This window comes from Podarcis bocagei (genome assembly GCF_964188305.1).
Source record: "Podarcis bocagei genome assembly, chromosome: 1".
Lineage (NCBI taxonomy): Eukaryota > Metazoa > Chordata > Lepidosauria > Squamata > Lacertidae > Podarcis > Podarcis bocagei.
In genome coordinates this window covers 6,221,104-6,239,820 of record NC_138125.1, presented here as the reverse complement: position 1 = coordinate 6,239,820, position 18,717 = coordinate 6,221,104, and the positions used below count along the sequence as shown (strand labels likewise).

Genomic DNA, 18,717 nt, shown 5'->3' with positions numbered 1-18,717 from the left:
TCCATTTTGGATTTTTATTTGTTATTTTTGGAAAATGTTTCCTGGAGGAGCCGAGCACAAAGATGCAAAATGCATTTTAATTCAGAGGACTTCCATCTCCCTTGCATATACTGCTGTGACTTTTTCCATATATACCCAGAAGAGAAACTTTGATTGATATATATATATTTTCCACATATGCACACTGGGAGGGAGCACAGAGAGAAGATACGCCATGGTGCACCTGCAGTGGCACAACCGGACACCCTCATCTGCCCCAGCTGTAACAAAACATCTCTCTCCTGTATCGGTCTCTGAAGGTGCACTTTTCCATCGTCTCCTGAGACGGACAGATGCCAATTAGCAATGCATGATCCCTTTTATCCAAATGGTGTCACCAGAGCATCCTTCTCCACAGCCTTCCAGATGTTTAGGCCTGCCAGCTCCCATCAAGGCCCACCCAGGTGACAGGAGTTGGCAGTTCAAAACATCTGACAGGCGCCTGGCTGTGGGAAGGATGAACCAGAGCAATGCATCTGTCGACCGACTCCTATTTAGTTGCTGCTGTGTTTGGGCAGCGTTTCTGAGGGAAGTGAAAAAGGAAGAGAACGTGGAAATCCGGACACAGGATCTCAGCTTTCAGAAACTGCGGCAGATCTTCCAAGGGTGTGTTTGTCACTGACTGGGGTTTCCGCAACCTGCCTGGTCCTCTGCTCCTGCCGCTTCCTAGCACCCCAGAATTATGCCAAAGTAGTGAATGGTTACGGGTGGTGCCCTGCACAAACTTCCGCACAGAATCCAGGCTCTCTCTCGGCATGGCATCTGGGCAGAGGTTTAATAAATCTGCAGAGCCCTGAATTCAGGTTTCATCTTCTTAATTTGGAACAGATGAAGCAGTGGCCAGCCAGCCTTTCTGTCCAAGCTGCTTGGTCCAATGACTGCAATCATATACCCACTTACCTGGGAATAAGTCCCGTCAAGTTCAGTGGGGCCTACTTCTGAGTACACCTGCATGGTGCAGCAGAGCCGCATCTTACGCGGGGTTTAGGTTCCAAAGCCAACACAAAAGGTGAAAACAGTGTATAGCCAAAACCACCCCCTTGTCCTGGCTGTGAGATACCACCGCTTGTTTGCACTGGCTGCTGGCCGGGGACAGGACACACACTTTGTGACTCCACCGCCTCCCCAACACTTTTGCATGTGCATGATCAATAGGAACAGAAGGGAGGCTGGACGAGACTTGAAGGCCCTTACAGTTTCTCGTGGGATCTTAGCACCTACTTTTGCAGGAGCTTCAGCCAAGCGGGTTACAGCTGAATTCACAGACGATGCGATGCGCTCTTAGCCAGGTCTACGGTCTCTCTCCTCATCCTCTCCAGGGGCACTACAAATCCTGCAGTCTCTACAGAAGGGCGGCCTCAGGGTGGAGGCACTGAACGGACCTTTGGAAAAGTCTGTCCTATGAGCTTGAGGTTCGGCACGACCACTGGTCTGCTCCAGCCTTGTGAAAAACTCCTTTATCGTTCGTTATTTCCAAGAGTTCTTTTTTTTTTTAAGAAAAAAAAGCACACAGAAGACATACACGTGGATCGTCTTAAGCTGGTCTATGGAAGGTACATTCGCATTTCTCTCCTGCACACCTCAGAAGATCGCACGCTTCAGACCTGGAACAAACCACTCCCGCCCTGTCCAAAACCTGACAGAATGGCAAGTACGGTAAACGACTCCCAAGTGCTAAACGGCGATTCTGGGGCCTTTCCACAGGTCAATGCATGCCCACGCTTCATTTTAGCTTTTGCATACTTTGGCAAGTCCCTGTTCAGTGCCAATAATGCATCCCACCAAACAGGAGAACAAATAACTTTGCTGAATGTGCATGCAGGGCGGGGATTTCTAGCACAGAAGCAGCACAGTACACAGACTTCAAAGAGCCATATTAGAACATAAAACCAAAGGTTGCTTCTTTCTTTTTTTTTGAAAGGTTAGCAGGACTTTTACTTCAGGGTTTATTAGGCTTGGAGTTCTTGACAAAACTGGTGGAGTTGGGGATGGAGAGGGGAATTGTCCCCGGTCACTAACCTCAATTACCACACTGAACAATATCCGATAGTTGTGGGTGTTGCAAAGTCACATACCACCGAGCAAATCACAACAACAATGAATGTGCTAGCCAGGGGGCAAAATGCATTCTCCCTTCCCCACAACCAAGAAAATACTAGGCTCTGAATTTCTGGGAGGGTGCAATATCCCCATCAGAGAAGTGCAACATGGAAGGAAGGCATGCAGCCAAGGGGAAATAAACGCTTGCCACAAACTTACACAAGCACAGACTGGAAAGGCCCCTCCATTACACACATGCAGATTTTTAAAATTTTGTTTGTTTAAACTCCCTGTTCCATGTCCACTCCACAGCACAGAATCGTAGAGTCGGAAGGAACCCAAAGGGAAACCTAGTCCTGCCATGATTAACCAGTTTTTTTTTTTTTTTTTTTTTTTGCAGCCGGTAGAGAAGAACATCTCATCTCTACTCTACCCAGCCTTGCAATTCTCAGGGGTGAGACACCGATGAGCAACAGGGTGCCCTCCTGCAGAGCCATTTCCCACAGATGGCTTCTAAATGGTCACTTGCCTATGAATCCTTTGGATGAGCAGACAGAGGTTTGTCAAACAGACAACACAGCTGGTTTTGCAGACAACTAAACTGTGGGTTTACTGGCAAGGCTGTCCTGTCCTGCAACACTGTTGACGCCAACAGCAACCAGATGAGCGCATGGTGCCACCCCTACAGGGGCTGTCTGAAGGAGAGCCTAGGGACGAAGTCTGAGAAGCCAGAATGGAAGGGGAAAGTACACACACAGGCAAGTTAAAACTGCTGCTGCAACCACTGCCCGGTGTTGGCTATACGCAATTTACTTTGTTGAACCAAGACGGCCTGAGAACAGACTTCAGGAGACACGCCCCACTGCAGAACGACCTTCCTATTTAATCCGATATTAGACTCTGCCATCTGATTTGGGAACAAGACGACAGCACTCAGGTGAAGGTGCAACTGCGCTTTGTGGAGTTCTGATAATAGACACCATCTGTTCCCAAGTGAGGGCAGCGGTTATGCAAGGACCATGGGTTCTGGAGCCACTAAGCAAGAAGAGGATTATTCTGGTCGGATTCCTGCCTCCTCACTACAATAAACATTTTAATTCCATCTGAAGGACAAATACAACCCAAAAGTTATCAGGGCTCATCAGTCAACCCAATGGCAGTTCTTGTTCTAGATTTAATATGTGGACCATTTCAGAGGGAAAATCCATTCTCTTAATGAAAACAGTGAAGTCTAATTCGGCTGGCAGACTAGCCCCTCAGAATGATCTATCCGAACTGCCCGAACACCTAAATTGGGCGGTGCAACGATGTTCACAGCTGCCTGGAGGCTAGACATCAAGTGTCAGATCTAAATCTCTGCCAACTATCTCCCAGAACATGGCTAAGATAAATTGAATGCGATGTGGAGAACTGCCTCCAGATTAACATGGTTTGCTTCTTTTCAGTTTGATGAGTGACTCGTAATGTGTCTGGCCTATCTGTTCAAGAATTTCTCCAGAATACACCGAGTTTATTGAATTGACTTGATTAACCTGAACACACAGACATAAGTCCAGCAATGGGTCCAGGCCTTCCATCAAATTCCTGGACTATTCTGGAGCAGTCCTAACTCTCTGGGCAAACAGCCGCATATTCCATGGTGGGGTCCTCACCTCCCAAGCAAGGATCGGGCAGCTGGGGCATGTTTTATCCTAATTCACTGACAAACAAAAAGGTTACTTCAGCATTTGAACAGAGTCCAGCTTACGCAGAGTCCTCCTCCGTGCCTCAGATGAGCAGGCAGAAGGCGAGCGAGCTCTTTTGAGACTCCAAAAGGTTACAGAAAACGAATGTTTAACTTCTCTTGTAAATAGCAGTTGTAGGTGAGGAGACTGCACTTCATCAGCCCGGCACAAGTTCAACGGTAAGGCTGGGGGAAAGAATAAAAAGAGAGAGAGAGAGGTCAGTCAAATTCTGCAGTTCCAAGATCAAACTACAGAGGGTTTGCTCCAGGAGCCAGACGAAGGGTTGAGGGGTTGACAAATGTGCAACGCCATTAAACGCGCATTTCTCTCAACAGATCTAAATCTATATCTGAGCCTATTGTGTGCGACTGAGGCCAGTTTATTATCTGCATGGGGAAAAGGACAGTGTTAGACAGGCAGCAGATTCTTTTCTTTTTAAAAAATGATGCTACCAGGGCTGTTCTTGCAGTGACTACAGAACATGCTATGGGGATAGGATTAGTGTTGCATACGGAAATCACACCCTCTGACCAGCAGAAGCCTTGCCTAGAGATTCCCTGTTTTTTAGACCATTGTCACTCACCAATAGGTTTTTCCCCTGAAGCGTAAGGGCCTAAACGTGACTCACTGAAATGGGCAGAAGAGGCTATGATCTGCACTTAGCAATGTATCCTTGGCTATTTCCCACCCCCAACAGCAGGTTGCTGCCCACTGCTGGCTACAATGGGGATGTTCTCCCGCCCCTGTGGGAGCCACTAGGATGCCAGCTGCATTGGAATCACAGGTGGGGAAGGGGCTGCTCCATGATTGCAGTCATGGGATTGTTGTCTATCACATGACGGTGTATGTTTTGACCCCACAGAGTGGGAAGTGACGGAGACAGGATGTTTGTGTTACTGTGTTCCGTGAAGTGGGACTATTGTCCTTTGTTCTTTTTCTCTGCTGTCTGATGCTAGAGAGAGAAGGAGCCATGTTGCAGTGCTCCGTGTGTGTTTATATGTAAATAAAGTAGATTAGCCAATATGCTGAGTTGCTGAGGTCTGTTACGCAACTGTGAAGACTCTGCAGATCCCTAAGTGTGCCAGTGTCGGTTGGCATCGGTCGCTGTGATGTTCGGGCAGAAGTAAGATTTTGAAGCTCCCAAACGATCGACCAGGAGGGAGAGAACATCCCAGTCGGGCATGTGTCTATGCCAGGGTCCTAGTCGAGTGTAGGACGAGCTCCTGACAGCTGGCAGGATTCGCACAGGCATCAAGTTGACCACTGTGAGAAGATGATGCAAGGCAGGCCAAACACTACGCATCAGAGGGCACTCCAGAAAACACCCCCCCCCCCGATTCTTTGTTATACGCAGGGATTCCTAAGACAAGCTGCCATGGAAAAGCTTCCCTTAGAAGATCAGGGAGGGAGGGAGGGAGGGTTACTGTTTTGATGTTTCTGTTCTAACAATTTGCGCTTTTATCTTGTATTTTTATCTTGTGAACCGCCCCCGAGATCTTTTGATGAAGGGACGGTATATCAATCTAATAAATAAATAAAAACCCCAAATAAAAAGAATATGGAAAACTTATCAAATTAAAAGCTGCAATTCAACAGCTGCCTCTGAAGAGGTTCGCTGGCTCTGATGAAGCACAGCAATTGGGGGAGGACATTTCTGAAGCCGAGCTGCAAATGAAGGGACTGTTAGGAGAAGAAGAAGCAGTTTGCTGTACTCACATGAAGGCCCCCCGGCATGGACGGAGCTCCAGCGGGCGCAGGTGGCACTTGGTAAGGATTCGGCGGCGTTGGGTACAGTCCTGGAGCCGGATAGGACCCTGTGGGCGGGGGAAATGGGGCTGGTGGCGAAGGACCCCATGGTCCGGGGGGGACGGCGCCCCACGGCACTGTAGGAGCGGCCCCCGGTGCCTGGGTGGGAGTGGAATACGGCCCCGGGGGTGGGTACGGCACACTAGGCGCAGGGTACTGGCCCCCCACGGCGGGCCCCCACCCTCCTCCGGCAGACATGGACCCCCACGGCCCGACGGCAGCAGCAGGGGGCGCGGCCGGCTCTGCTGGGCCCCCGTAGGGCCTGGGGAGTTCTGGGAAGGACATGTTTGGAGGAGGGTACTGGCCGGGTGGGGCAGGGCCTGGGGGCGGGTAAGGGGTGCCAGGAGGGGGGCAAGCCGAGCCAGGAGGCGGGAAGGGGGCAGGAGCTCCGGGGGGGAGGGAAGGGTACATTCCTGTGGGTGGGGGTCCAAAAGGGACGTTGGAGGTGGACGTGCTGGGAGGCAGCCCCGACATTGCCGCGGGGGGAGCACTTGGCGGGTTGTTCCAGGGGTTGGATGTGGGCCAGGCTTGGGGGGGCTGGCCGGGCTGCTGAGCAGGTTTCGTGTTGCCCAAGGAGGCGTTCTTGGCAGGAGACGTGTCCGGGAGAGCATCCGCCAGCTAGGAAAACGAAACACGGGGTGAGACTCCACCACTGTTGCTACTCCACCAGAGGAGCCTACACTTTATCATCATCATCACCACCACCATCTCTGGCATCAGCCACATACGAACAACCTCTCATCTCTCTCTAGACTGTTTTGATACCTTCCTTGCTCATCCCACCATCGAAGGACACCAGATTCAAGACATGGGGGAACTCACTGTGCCTTTCCACAGCAAATTCTCTACCGGTGAGTCCTGACCCGACTCTGGGGCGGCCGGCTTCTCGCTGTGACCAACCAAGATTTCAGCACCTCCGCTTTACTGTTCTTTAGAGAAGGTTAAGGCGATCAATGGTCAACTCTGAAGTATCCCAAGTAAAACCACTTCCAAGTTAACATGTGAACTTGCCGGGTTAAGTGTGCCTTTCTCAAATTTCCCCCAGGTAAGCACATCAGCTCAAACACTGTTCGATATTAAGGGGGAAAAACTATTTATACAGCTTGGAGATTTTAACAAGCCACTTTTTAAAGTGTTGAAATATATAAAAAAATTGTCCAGTAGCACCTAAGAGACCAACTAAGTTTGTTCTTGGTATGAGCTTTCATGTGCATGCACACTTCTTCAGATACACTGAAACAGAACTCACTAGACCCTTATATATAGTGGGATGGTGAGGTTTCTCATTAAACCTTAAAAAGTGTTGTTATAGTAAGACAATTTTACTTAATCCGGTCTCTGTTGATTTGGGGCACTGGGAATTTTTCTGCAAACCCACATAGCTTACTGGTGGGTCACAATTGTTCAGGCCATTTCCAGTCCATGGTTGCCTGCCTATTCTCTCCCTCCCTCCATTCCACATTTGTTCCACGCTGACGTCGCCTCTGCCTTGCAATTTATCAAGATGTCTCCATGGTTTAGGCCCTGCCTTCCCTTCTTCGGAAAAGCTTTCTCTTAAACCTTCTGCCTCCTCTTATCAGGGCTCCAACCACACGCTTGTCAGATGGACAATCTCAAACTCTCCCGCCCAACAACGCAGGTTATAGTCCCAGTGGGCAGAGATTAACCACTAACATTATGTGGGATGGGGGAGGTTAACTGCATTAACAAAGTGAAGCAGCTCAACCGTAACATTCAAGGGTCAGAGGAAAAAGCTATAGCAACTTAATGTGCTTCTTTCCCCATAAAAAATTCAGCTCTTGGGTTTGCATTGGAATACACACCATCATCTGTTCAAACATCGGAATTGGTCTCGATGCAATCACACATTGGTTGCAACAAGGGTGGATAAAAATCATTGATTTTTAAAAATAAAAATAAAAAATATGGTATTTTTTATTTAAATTGGATTTTTAAAATAAAATGCTTTTGGGGAGGAAATCTTTCTAAAGATAGTTTTCTAACTAAGTTACATTATAGTCCAAAGGTTATTCATCAGGAAATAAGGATTTGTTTTAAGTTTTTCATGTGTGCCCAAAACTCAGTTTAAGTTTTTTTATATAAAAAAACCCGTTTAACCACATCAGTTAACAAACATGGATGCATATGCTATAATGTTACTGTTTCTGTTAAATAAATAGTTATTTAAATATACAGCAGAAAAGTTGTCCAAATATAAAGTTAACTTATTAAACCTCACAATAATTTCATAATTATCTGTCTATGTATTTCTAATACATAATTACAAATCAGTAATTTTTTATATAACTGTAAAAACTACTCTGAGAATTTATTCCAAAAATGAAACCTTCATATTAAGATTATATTAAAGAAATATTAAGATTATAGCAGCAAGAATGAGTATTTCTGTAAAAAAATGATTTAAATCAAGTCTTACTGACTAGTGATTTAAATCAATTTGATTTAAATCAAATCCCCTGGTTGCAACTTAGAAAGTAGCCAACTTGGAAGACTTACCGAGAAGTCGTCAGCAGCTGACATTTTCCTGTAAAAGAAATAAATGAGATTGGTTTAATGCAGAATTTCAGACTACAGCAGGCATGTAATTTAGATGAAGCGCATTTTGGTGCACAAATGAGAGTTCTTGAACTGCACGTCATTAAGCCTTTGCATGCTCAGCCACCTTCACCATCAACTAGGTTCCTACAAACCACTACATTCGAACCTTGGTTGCCAAAAAGAATGAGTTCCAGGAGTCCGTTCGACTCCCAGAACAGTTCAAAAACCAAGGCACAACTTCCAATTGTCTTCAGGAGCTGCAGAAGCCGTGCCGGACGTTTGGCTTCTGAAAATCATTCGAAAACCAGAACACTCACTTCCGGTTTTCGATCGCTCAGCAGCTGAAACGTTCGGCAACTAAGCAGTTTGAGATCCAAGGTACGGCTGTATTTGAGTCACTGCCCGCTGCCACCGTATCAGTGCCATCAGCGTCAGTATTATTATTAATGGGACTTATTAGTCACTTGTTACCAGAGGTACATTTAAAAACATTAATACACAATATCATAAAAGGGAAAGAAAGAAGTCACATACAACAACGTTTGTATAAATCAAAACAACCCCACCCAACATTGGTAGCATCCTGTAAAACCACAAATCATCTTATTGGTTGGACCTGCTAGATGCAGTGATGGCCAGACTTGACCCTCCAGCTGTTTTGGGACTACAGCTCCCATCATCCCTTGTTAACAGGACCAGTGGTCAGGGATGATGGGAATTGTAGTCCCCAAACAGCTGGCAGGCCAAGTTTAGCCATCACTGCACTAGATAAAAGCTGCTGCTGCCTATTTCTGCTGGATAAAAAGGTCCCTGTATCACTGTGAATGAAAAGGGCCCCATGTTAGTGCAAGGGACCAGTTGAAGTGAGCGCTTGCTGCTCATTTGAGTCTTAGGAGACAACATCCCTTTTCCCTAGGATAAAAGATTCTGACTAAGACCCTTGAATAAGGACTGAGTCCCCAGCCAGGAAGAGCATCACAAAAGAAAAATAATGGAACCATCACAATACACACGTCAGAAGAACAAACTCTCCAGGTCAAGGTAGCCGGAGCTACCCGTGTTTAGCAAGAAGTTCTGCCTTTAAAGGCAACTGACACAACTGTGTCAGTAAATCTGCTGACGGCACATCAGTTATTGGGTCAGCATTTAACACTGAGCAATACATAATTGAATGCTTGCAATTTGCAACGAACTATTCCCACCCTCAGAACCTTTGCCACCCCCCTTCCTAAGCACCTGCCGCTGCCATTCACCCCTTTAAATGCTGCACAATAACTTGAGAAAAATCTATCCCATATTTCTTCCCCCGAGGAAGTGTTGAAAACGTACAACAAGCACAATCAAACCATGAGCTAAACAGTTAAGTTTCAACAGTAGAATCAGTAATCACAACAGGCATCCAGAAAGTTCAGCAGATCAGCAGGGAAAACAAGAACAGACAAGAATCCTCCATCCATTCCGCTTCCCTCAAAAGCCTCCCTAGAGATCTGGGTCTTCATCTGGCACCAGCCGGCATACAGCAATGGGGTCATTTGGCCCTCCCTGGGGAAGGCACGCCAAAGAGGCACAATGGAAGAGGCTAAGGCCTTGGGCCCAGTTGCCAAACCTGAAAACAATGCCTTATATATTATGCTGAACAGAAGATCCCGGAGGGTACATATGGAAGGTAGTTGTTCTTAAGGAACCCTTAATTACAGTTAAGAGCACGAGCAGATGCTCCCCCCAAATTTAGCATACTCCTATTTTCCATGTGATCCACCCATTCTGGTCATCCTAACATAACTGGGGTAATGAGGGATCCAGAGAGGAGTGGCAAAACCACCCCACCCCACCCCACCCAATGGGGGAACACAGAGGAGCCCCGCTGAATCCCCTGACGCACAGGACGTCCTACAACCCATCCGGACCAACATCAAGTACCCATAATATCAGAGGCAGTCTACCTAGGAATACCACTTGCACAGGAAATGTAGGTAAGGGGGACTGCGGTTGTGCCCGGGTCCTGCTTGTGGGCTTCCCATGGGCATACAGCTGGCCGCTGTGAGAACAGGATGCCCTTGGTCTGGCGCAGCAGGAATCTTCTTGATCCGGCATAGGCAAACTCTGGCCCTCTGGACTACAATTCTCATCATCCCTAGCTAACAGGACCAGTGGTCAGGGATGATGGGTATAGTTCCAAACATCTGGAGGGCCAGAGTTTCCCTGTGCTCTTAATAGGTAAAAAGGTAACGGACCTCTGGACAGTTACTGTTAGTTTCTGTTTCTCTCACTGAGCAGCTGCTTGCAGTCACAGGACTGTTTACATTCCAGAAAGTCCAGATACTGTTGGATTCTCACGGGAAAGGGAGACGGGATGTGATGTTACTGGTTTCCTGTTCCCTTTGTTCTTTCGTTTCTTTTGTTCAGTTGCTCTCTGCTCTCATAGAGAGGAGATGTGTTTTTCTTTGCTCTCTGTATAGCTTAGTAATAAAGCATAGCAATGTAGCCCATGCCTGCCTCATCCTTCCGTTGTGGACTTTGTTGTTTTAATGCTCTGCTGGGCTCAAAGGAAGATGAGCCATATCAGCTCGGACGACCGGAGCTGAAATTCTAACAGTTACGTCCTGTCAAAGGCGACTATGGGGTTGTGGCGCTCATCTCGTTTTCAGGCCGAGGGAGCCGGCGTTTGTCCGCAGACAGCTTTCCAGGTCATGCGGCCAGCAGGACTAAACTGCTTCTGGAGCAAAGGAACACCGTGACGGAAACCAGAGTGCATGGAAATGCAGTTTACCTTCCCGCCACAGCGGTACCTATTTATCTACTTGCGCTGCCGTGCTTTCGAACTGCTAGGTTGGCAGGAGCTGGGACAGAGCAGCGGGAGCTCACTCCGTTGCAGGGATTCGAACTGCCGACCTTCCGATCGGCAAGCCCAGGAGGCTCAGTGGTTAAGACCACAGCGCCACCCGTGTCCCTGATGCGCTTAATATCTTAAGTGCAGTAGAGGCACTTGTGCAAGATACAAATATTGGCTGGGACAGATCTCTTGGCAGAAGGCTCTGTTCTTATTCACACTTGCATATGTGTGTGTAACATTTCTTTCTTCTGGATTTGTACGCAATGTTGGTCCTACTCAAAGCAGAGCCACTGGAGCCAGTGGACAAGGCAAACTTAGGTCCATTAATCCCAATGGGTCTAGTCAGACAACAGCAACCCTTAGTTTCCAAGAAGAGAAGCAGGGAAGTAACAGAAATACAGTGGTGCCTCGCAAGACGAAAAGAATCCGTTCTGTGATTCTCTTCGTCTAGCGGTTTTTTCGTCTTGCGAAGCAAGCCCATTGACGGATTAGCAGATTAGCGGCTTTTAGCGGCTTATCTGCTGATCGGATCAGCTGATAAGCGGCTTAGAAAAAGGGGGGAAAGGAAAAAAAACCAGCAGGAACTCGCAAGACATTGTCGTCTTGCGAAGCAAGCCCATAGGAAATTCGTTTTGCGAAGCACCTCCAAAACGGAAAACTCTTTCGTCTAGCGAGTTTTCCATCTTGCGAGGCATTTGTCTTGCGGGGCACCACTGTACTGAATTACTCTAGCAGGAGTGTAACCAAGAGTTATTCCTCCCTCCCCATCCTGATCAACACTCAGGCAAAGCCTAAAAATAGAACAGCTTCTCAGCACTAATTGCGGGCTTTGATGACCTCTGTGCTGTCACACCCATGCCATGAATGAGGAAGGGGAATGGAGGAGAGAGGCAAGACCTTTAAGCCAGCTGCTGACTAAGCCTTGGATTGGCACAGCTATGACCAGAATGACAGAGATGCAAAGGTCCTTGGTACTAGCTACACAGCCGCACCCACCAAGGGAAGCCAGGAATTCTGCAACAGTGAAACTGGATTATACAACAAGCGCACGCAAGCGACTGAAACTAATTCAGCCTGGCTGCACAACTTCCCCAGGACTTCTGGATACTTTTGTGGTAGGGACATGTTTGTGTGTTGGAGGAATTGCTCAAATAAGGCAGGGGCAAATGAAATCTGAGAGAACAGCGTGACGACAGCAAGCTAAGCTCTCTTGTTGATCAGACCAGGAAGCAACCCCAACCAAGTTTTGACCTGCTCTGGTTTAATGCTATTCCAAGAATCTTCTTTGCTGATCTGATCCTTTGGTCAGAGCAGGGTGAATCACTGTCTCATATTCTTCAGCCCATAGAGTGTCAAGATAAACTATGGTTTATCATTATGGGATTGAACCTGGACAAGTCTCAGGCTCTCACACGACCTTCCTCCCCTGACCATAAGGGGATCAAAAGCCTTTGCCTCCGTTTTCAATTGGCCACAGTTTAGTGGTACGTCCAACCTTGAAGTTCATTTTAACTATGGTTTACTGAAACAAGTAAGGTTCATAAAGCAAGGATTGAAGTTTGTCTGTTTCAGCAAGACAACCCACAGTTTGCTTGGGTTAGAACAAAATGCTAAACCGTGGTTTGTTAGAAACAGCAGTAAAAGCTTCCGAGGGAGAGAAACGTGATTCTGATGCATTCAAAGGACCAACTAGCCGACCTCTTCACAACAGCTAATCATACCTACCTATGAACAAACGATAGCGTATCTGGAATCCTGTGTTATTCTTCTTGTCTGCAAATTGTCTAGCTGCTGAAATCTCAGCAGACAACACAGAGCTAAATTGTCTCAATTCCCTCATGGCTTAGCTTAAATTGTTTCATTGTTGGCAACCATTTGGCACCACTTCACTAGAAGCAAAACAGCACTTGTGATCAACAAATATCTCCAGAGGTGGTGCAGTTTCAGCTTTTAAGTGGCTCATTAAACCTTGCCCTACAAAATAATCTTAGGTGGAAGGAATCATCCTAGCAGAATGGAAAACTGTGGTCAGTTATTTACGTAAGAACCATGATGATGGGGAAACCCAGCCAGATGGGCGGGGTATAAATGATAAATTATTATTATTATGTCACAAACCCAAATAAAAAATAAGGAAATGCACCAACATACTGCATTATTGCTTAAACATACTGAGCCCTAGGGAACGGGAGGGAGGGAAAAACCATCATTTAACTGGAAACTGTTTTTGAATAAGCCATTTCTGGACGTGCCAGAACACCCTACGCCCGAAAAAAACCTTCAGTAAGTGATAGAAGACACCTGAGGCCCCCACATGATTTGATGTGGAAGGGGGGGGGCATTTTCCATCCGATTTGGTCCTAGAGATGCAGAATGCGAAAAGCATTACAGAAACAGAGAGGCACTTTAGACGTCTACTGAATGTTGCAGTAGGGATTCACAATCCATACAGTGTACGTTAACATGTACGGCGACAGCTTGCTTTCTAGATTGCCACAGGAGTGCAAATATTGATCGTGGGTCTCCATGAAGTTTATAAAGCTTGTGTGTTAACAAACAGCAAAGCAAGAGGGCATACCTGATCTTTATACACACAAACACTAAAGGGTGTGCCAGCAGAGAAAGCGTTTGTTCATACATAAAATACAGCTATTCTTTAGGTATTAAGAGAGAAGAGTGACATGGAGACCTGTGATGGTATCACAGCTGTAATTCTAGGCGCACTCCTCTGGCAGCAGAACTCACTAGCATTTACTTTCTAGTAAACATGGCTAAATTCCAAGCCCCACAACTACAGCATCTCATTTACAATTGTCAGCAACACTTTGTATCAGTGTCTTGATGCATGAGAGTGGTTTGGGTTTTTTCCTAGATAGAAACTACTACTACTACTACTAATTAATTAAATTTATATACTGTCTTTCATCCAAGGATCACAGGATGGTATACAGTATAAAAACACAAAAATGCATAACAAAATAACAAACTAAGCAGTTTAAAAGGCCAAAGGCCTGGGAAAAGAGGAACGTTAATATTTGGCACCTAAAGATAAGTAATGAAGGTGCGAGGCAAGCCTCACCAGAGAGAGAATTCCACAAGTGGGGAGCCACCATAGAAAAGGCCCGTTTATTGTGTTGCTGCCCTCCAGACCTCTTGTGGAAGGGGCACATGAATAAGGGCCTCAGGTGATGATGATCACAGGGTCTGGGTCAGTTCATATGGGGAAAGGTGGTCCCTGAGGTACAGTAAACCCGCAACTTATGTGGGAGTCATCTTTCGGGGATTGTGCCTAAAGCCAAAATCGTCTATAGTCAAAACATACTGGGTTCAATAGCGGGGGGGGGGGGGGTTGCCTAAGTCTTTTTTCCGCGAATGCTTTTCCCCTTTTAATTTGTGTTTTGCCATATGTGTGAAGCTGAATGTGCACAAGTTAAATCTGCGTAAGTTGTGGGCTTACTGTATTGGGATTTATAGGCCATAAACAGCACTTTGAATTGGGCCCGGAAACTAACTGGCAGCCAGCACAGTCAGGCCAGAAATAAAATTTCTTCATTCTGCTCTCATCCTCACTGCAACTTTGCCAGGCATCCCAAGCACAGGGACAGGGCTGTGGTTTCTGGCAAATGGTGATATTCAGGAATTCCCACACACCAGTCAGCTGTAGCTTGGGATGCCTCAGGTAATTTCCATGCACCTTTACTTCCTCCTCAGGGGTGCGATCATTGACCTATATTTAGGTCCTCAAGGATTTATCACCAAGGATATGCAGGGCTTCTCCCTTACTCCAATAAGCACCCAGCCGAGTCACTTAGGTTTCCATGGCTTACTTCAGCCTGTGGATTGATAAACCACTGATGCAGAGCTTAGATTGCTCAAAGGTATTTCCTCCTTAATCCTTACATAAGGCTGCAAGGTAAAGTATCATGGCTTTCCCCAACTCCCCCCCCACCCTTACTACAGGTTAAGGTGATGTACCTGAGGCATATGTACGATGGAGACATGGGGACTACCTGGTCCTCAGCTCAGGACTCTCCCAGCCGCCACCCCCCCCCCACTGCATGTCGTTAAAATAACAACATATTCTTCCCCTATCGACTCTATTTCCCCAGCACCTGTGTTGGAATCAAGGCTTCCCAAACCTACTGTCTTTAAGAACACGAGGCTTAAGAACAAAAGACCACCCTGCTGGAGGAAGCCTGTTCTCACAGTCGCCAACCAAATACAGTGATACCTTGGGTTAAGAACTTAATTCGTTCTGGAGGGCCATTCTTAACCTAAAGTACCACTTTAGCTAATGGGGCCTTCCACTGCTGCTGTGCGATTTCTAATCTCATCCTGAAGCAAAGTTCTTAACCCGAGGTACTATTTCTGGGTTAGCGGAGTCTGTAACCTGAAGCGTCTGTAACCTGAGGTACCACTGTATCTTGTTGGATCAAGCCAGCTGTCCATCTAGTTGTTCTCACAGAGGCTAAACAGGTGCTTACGGAACAACACCTCTCCCCCACTTGCAATTCCAAGCAAATGGTATTCAGTGGCATACTGCCTCCAACACTGGGGTGAGAACATAGCCATTATAGCTAGGGGCCATTGAGAAGGGGCCTCTTACTGCCTCTTGCAGGAATGAGCACTTGTACTTTATCCTGATGCTTCCAATATTCAGCTGCCTCAGGTGTCCTAAAGAGTTTTGATACCATGAAAATGGAAACTTCACACTATCTGCTTTTCCCACACCATGCATAATCTTGTATGCTCCTATCACACACACATTGTCCAACCTTTCTTCTAAACTGAAAAAAGCAACAAATGCAGCAACCTTTCCAATGGGGGGGGGGTTTGCATTGTTCCACCCCCTTGATCTGTCTTTTGTAATGGCTTCAACAAGACTAAATAAAAGGAACTACATATATATGTCCCCTTGATTATTTTGGTTGCCCTTCTCAAAACCTTTTCCAGGAGAGTATGTAGCTGTAGCACTAACACTAATAATAAACGAGAGAGACAACTGACTGGGGAGCAAAACTGACCATGGGTAACCTGAACCCTTGTACAGTGGTGCCTCGCAAGACAAAAAGAATCCGTTCTGTGATTCTCTTCGTCTAGCAGTTTTTTCGTCTTGCGAAGCAAGCCCATTGACAGATTAGCGGATTAGCGCTATTAGCGGCTTATCTGCTGATCGGATCAGCTGATAAGCGGCTTAGAAAAAGGGGGGGAAGGAAAAAAACCAGCAGGAATTCGCAAGACATTGTCGTCAAGCCCATAGGAGATTCAAGCCCATAGGAGATTCGTTTTGCGAAACACCTCCAAAACGGAAAACTCTTTCGTCTAGCGAGTTTTTGGTCTTGCGAGGCATTCGTCTTGCGGGGCACCACTGTACTCCAGCTCTACCGCTGAGATCAGGAGTGTTGTTGACCCCCCAAGTTGTTGAGGCTCACCTGACGGCAAAAAAAAGCAGACCCTTCAGTACCATGGGCCCAGTCCTGTGGAACTCCCTGCCAACAGGAATTCAGAGGGAATCTTCCTACCGAAAACATTCCTGTTTAGGCAAGCCTGCCCAGGTGCTCAGAAAGCAGAGGCGACTTTGACCTCCTTTTGCATTTTAACTTTTGGTCTGTGTCAAAGTGGGGCTGTGGGTCTTTCACAATTTCTGTATTGGGAAGTTTTTAATGTCTGATGTTTTATTATGCTTTTCTATGTGCAGGAACCACGGGCAGGATATAAATACTAAATATTATTATTTTTATTCCACTTAATTAGTATATTGTTAAATCCCATGCTGATTGTTTTTATTGTCTATGTGAAGAACTATGCAGAAACTCTGGTTTTAGTATGCTGTTTGCCACAATAAACATTGATAATATTAGTATTATTCCACTTAAATAGCATATTGATTGTTAAATCCCATGCTCATCGTTTTTACTGTCTGTGTAAAGAACTATGCTGAAATTCTGGTTTTAGTAAGCTGGCTGTTGGCTGTAAGAAACATTGATGTTGGTATTATTCTTATTATTTATTATTCCACTTAAATAGCATATTGATTGTTAAATCCCATGCTGATCGTTTTTATTGTCAGAAATTCTGGATTTAGTACACTGGCTGTTTGCCGTAAGAAACATTGATGATGATGATTGTGATGATGATGATAATAATAATAATAATAATAATAATAATACAGTGGTACCTCAGGTTAAGTACTTAATTCGTTCCGGAGGTCCGTCCTTAACCTGAAACTGTTCTGAACCTGAAGCACCACTTTAGCTAATGGGGCCTCCCGCTGCTGCGATTTCTGTTCTCAGCCTGAAGCAAAGTTCTTAACCTGAAGCACTATTTCTGGGTTAGCGGAGTCTGGAACCTGAAGCGTCTGTAACCCGAGGTACCACTGTAGTAACATTTCGCCGTTCTGGTCTTAATTTTTTGGGAACCGCTTTGAGGTTGCTTTCGGCCCTATGACCAGGCGGGGTGCAGATTTCCTGAAGCAAATAAACAAAGGGACCGGGGAGCCCGAGGGGCGAAGGGAGGCTGGAGCTGCCGGGGGCCGCTCTCCGTTCCCACGAGGGCCGCCCCTTCCCCTTCACGAGGCGCGCCCCTCCCCTCCCCACAGCCCCCCCTCGCCTCAGCCGGGCCCCTTCCCCCCCCCCATGGCGGGGCCTACCTGGGCGCGCGCGTCGAGGAAGCCCCGCCACTGACGCCGCCGCCGCTTCTCCTCCGCCTCTTCCCTCAATGCCCTTCCTGAAGCAGCCGGAAGCGGAAATGAGCCTCGCTCTGGCTCTCTCTTTCTCCGGGCCACCGCTACGCCCTCCTTAGCCAGCCGGAAGCGGAAACGAGCCTCGCTCTCGCGTCGCGAGTGAGGGGAAGGGGGGAGGGGCCTGATCACGTGACGCTGCCCCGCTGCCTTCGCCAGCGAGCAGGCGCGGAGTTGGGCTCCGCCCCCTCCGTCGAAGAAGTCGCTCCGAGTCTCTCCCCCGCCCCTCGCAGGGGACACGTGACGGCAGGGGAAAACAGCCCCGCCCTAACCCATGCGCCGCCGCCGCCGGAAGAGGTGGAGTCTCTGTGGTGCCCCCTGCTGGCCGGAGGAGGGAAGTGCACGTATCTCGGGTGGGTCGGGGAGGTTTCGAACTCAGTACCTTGAGTGGTACTTTTTAAGAGCTGCATATATGTGTGTGTGTGTGTGTGTGTGTGTGTGTGTCTATCCAGCTCTGTATCTAAAATATAATAGTGTGGTGTGTGTCTATATAATATGTGTGTGTATATCATAGAATGATATACACACACAGATATAATTCTATGATATACACACAGATATTATATAGACACACACAACACTATTATAGAATTAGTGATGTATGGAAGTGAGAGCTGGACCATAAAGAAGGCTGGTCGCCGGAGAATGGATGCTTTTGAATTATGGTGCTGGAGGAGACTCTTGAGAGTCCCATGGACTGCAAGAAGATCAAACCTCTCCAGTCTGAAGGAAATCAGCCCTGAGTACTCACTGGAAGGACAGATCCTGAAGCTGAGGCTCCAAGTCTTTGGCCACCTCATGAGAAGAGAAGACTCCCTGGAAAAGACCCTGATGTTGGGAAAGATGGAGGGCCCAAGGAGAAGGGGACGGCAGAGGACAAGAAGGTGGGACAGTGTTCTCAAAGCTACCAGCATGAGCTTGACCAAACTGCGGGAGGCAGTGGAAGACAGGAGGGCCTGGCGTGCAACAAACACTCT

At 47.1% G+C, this 18,717-nt stretch overlaps 1 protein-coding gene across 1 annotated transcript; it reads right to left on the bottom strand.

Annotated features, from left to right (window-relative positions):
* Positions 1-1,542: 1,542 nt before the first annotated feature.
* MAPK1IP1L (mitogen-activated protein kinase 1 interacting protein 1 like) lies at positions 1,543-17,797 on the bottom strand. Its single transcript, XM_081194553.1, has 4 exons — positions 17,651-17,797; positions 8,127-8,154; positions 5,520-6,227; positions 1,543-3,988 (listed from the first exon to the last, which is right to left on the bottom strand). The coding sequence occupies exons 2-4, from the start codon at positions 8,148-8,150 to the stop codon at positions 3,977-3,979; spliced, it is 744 nt and encodes a 247-aa protein (XP_081050679.1). The 5' UTR covers positions 8,151-8,154; positions 17,651-17,797; the 3' UTR covers positions 1,543-3,976.
* Between the last annotated feature and the right edge of the window lie 920 nt (positions 17,798-18,717).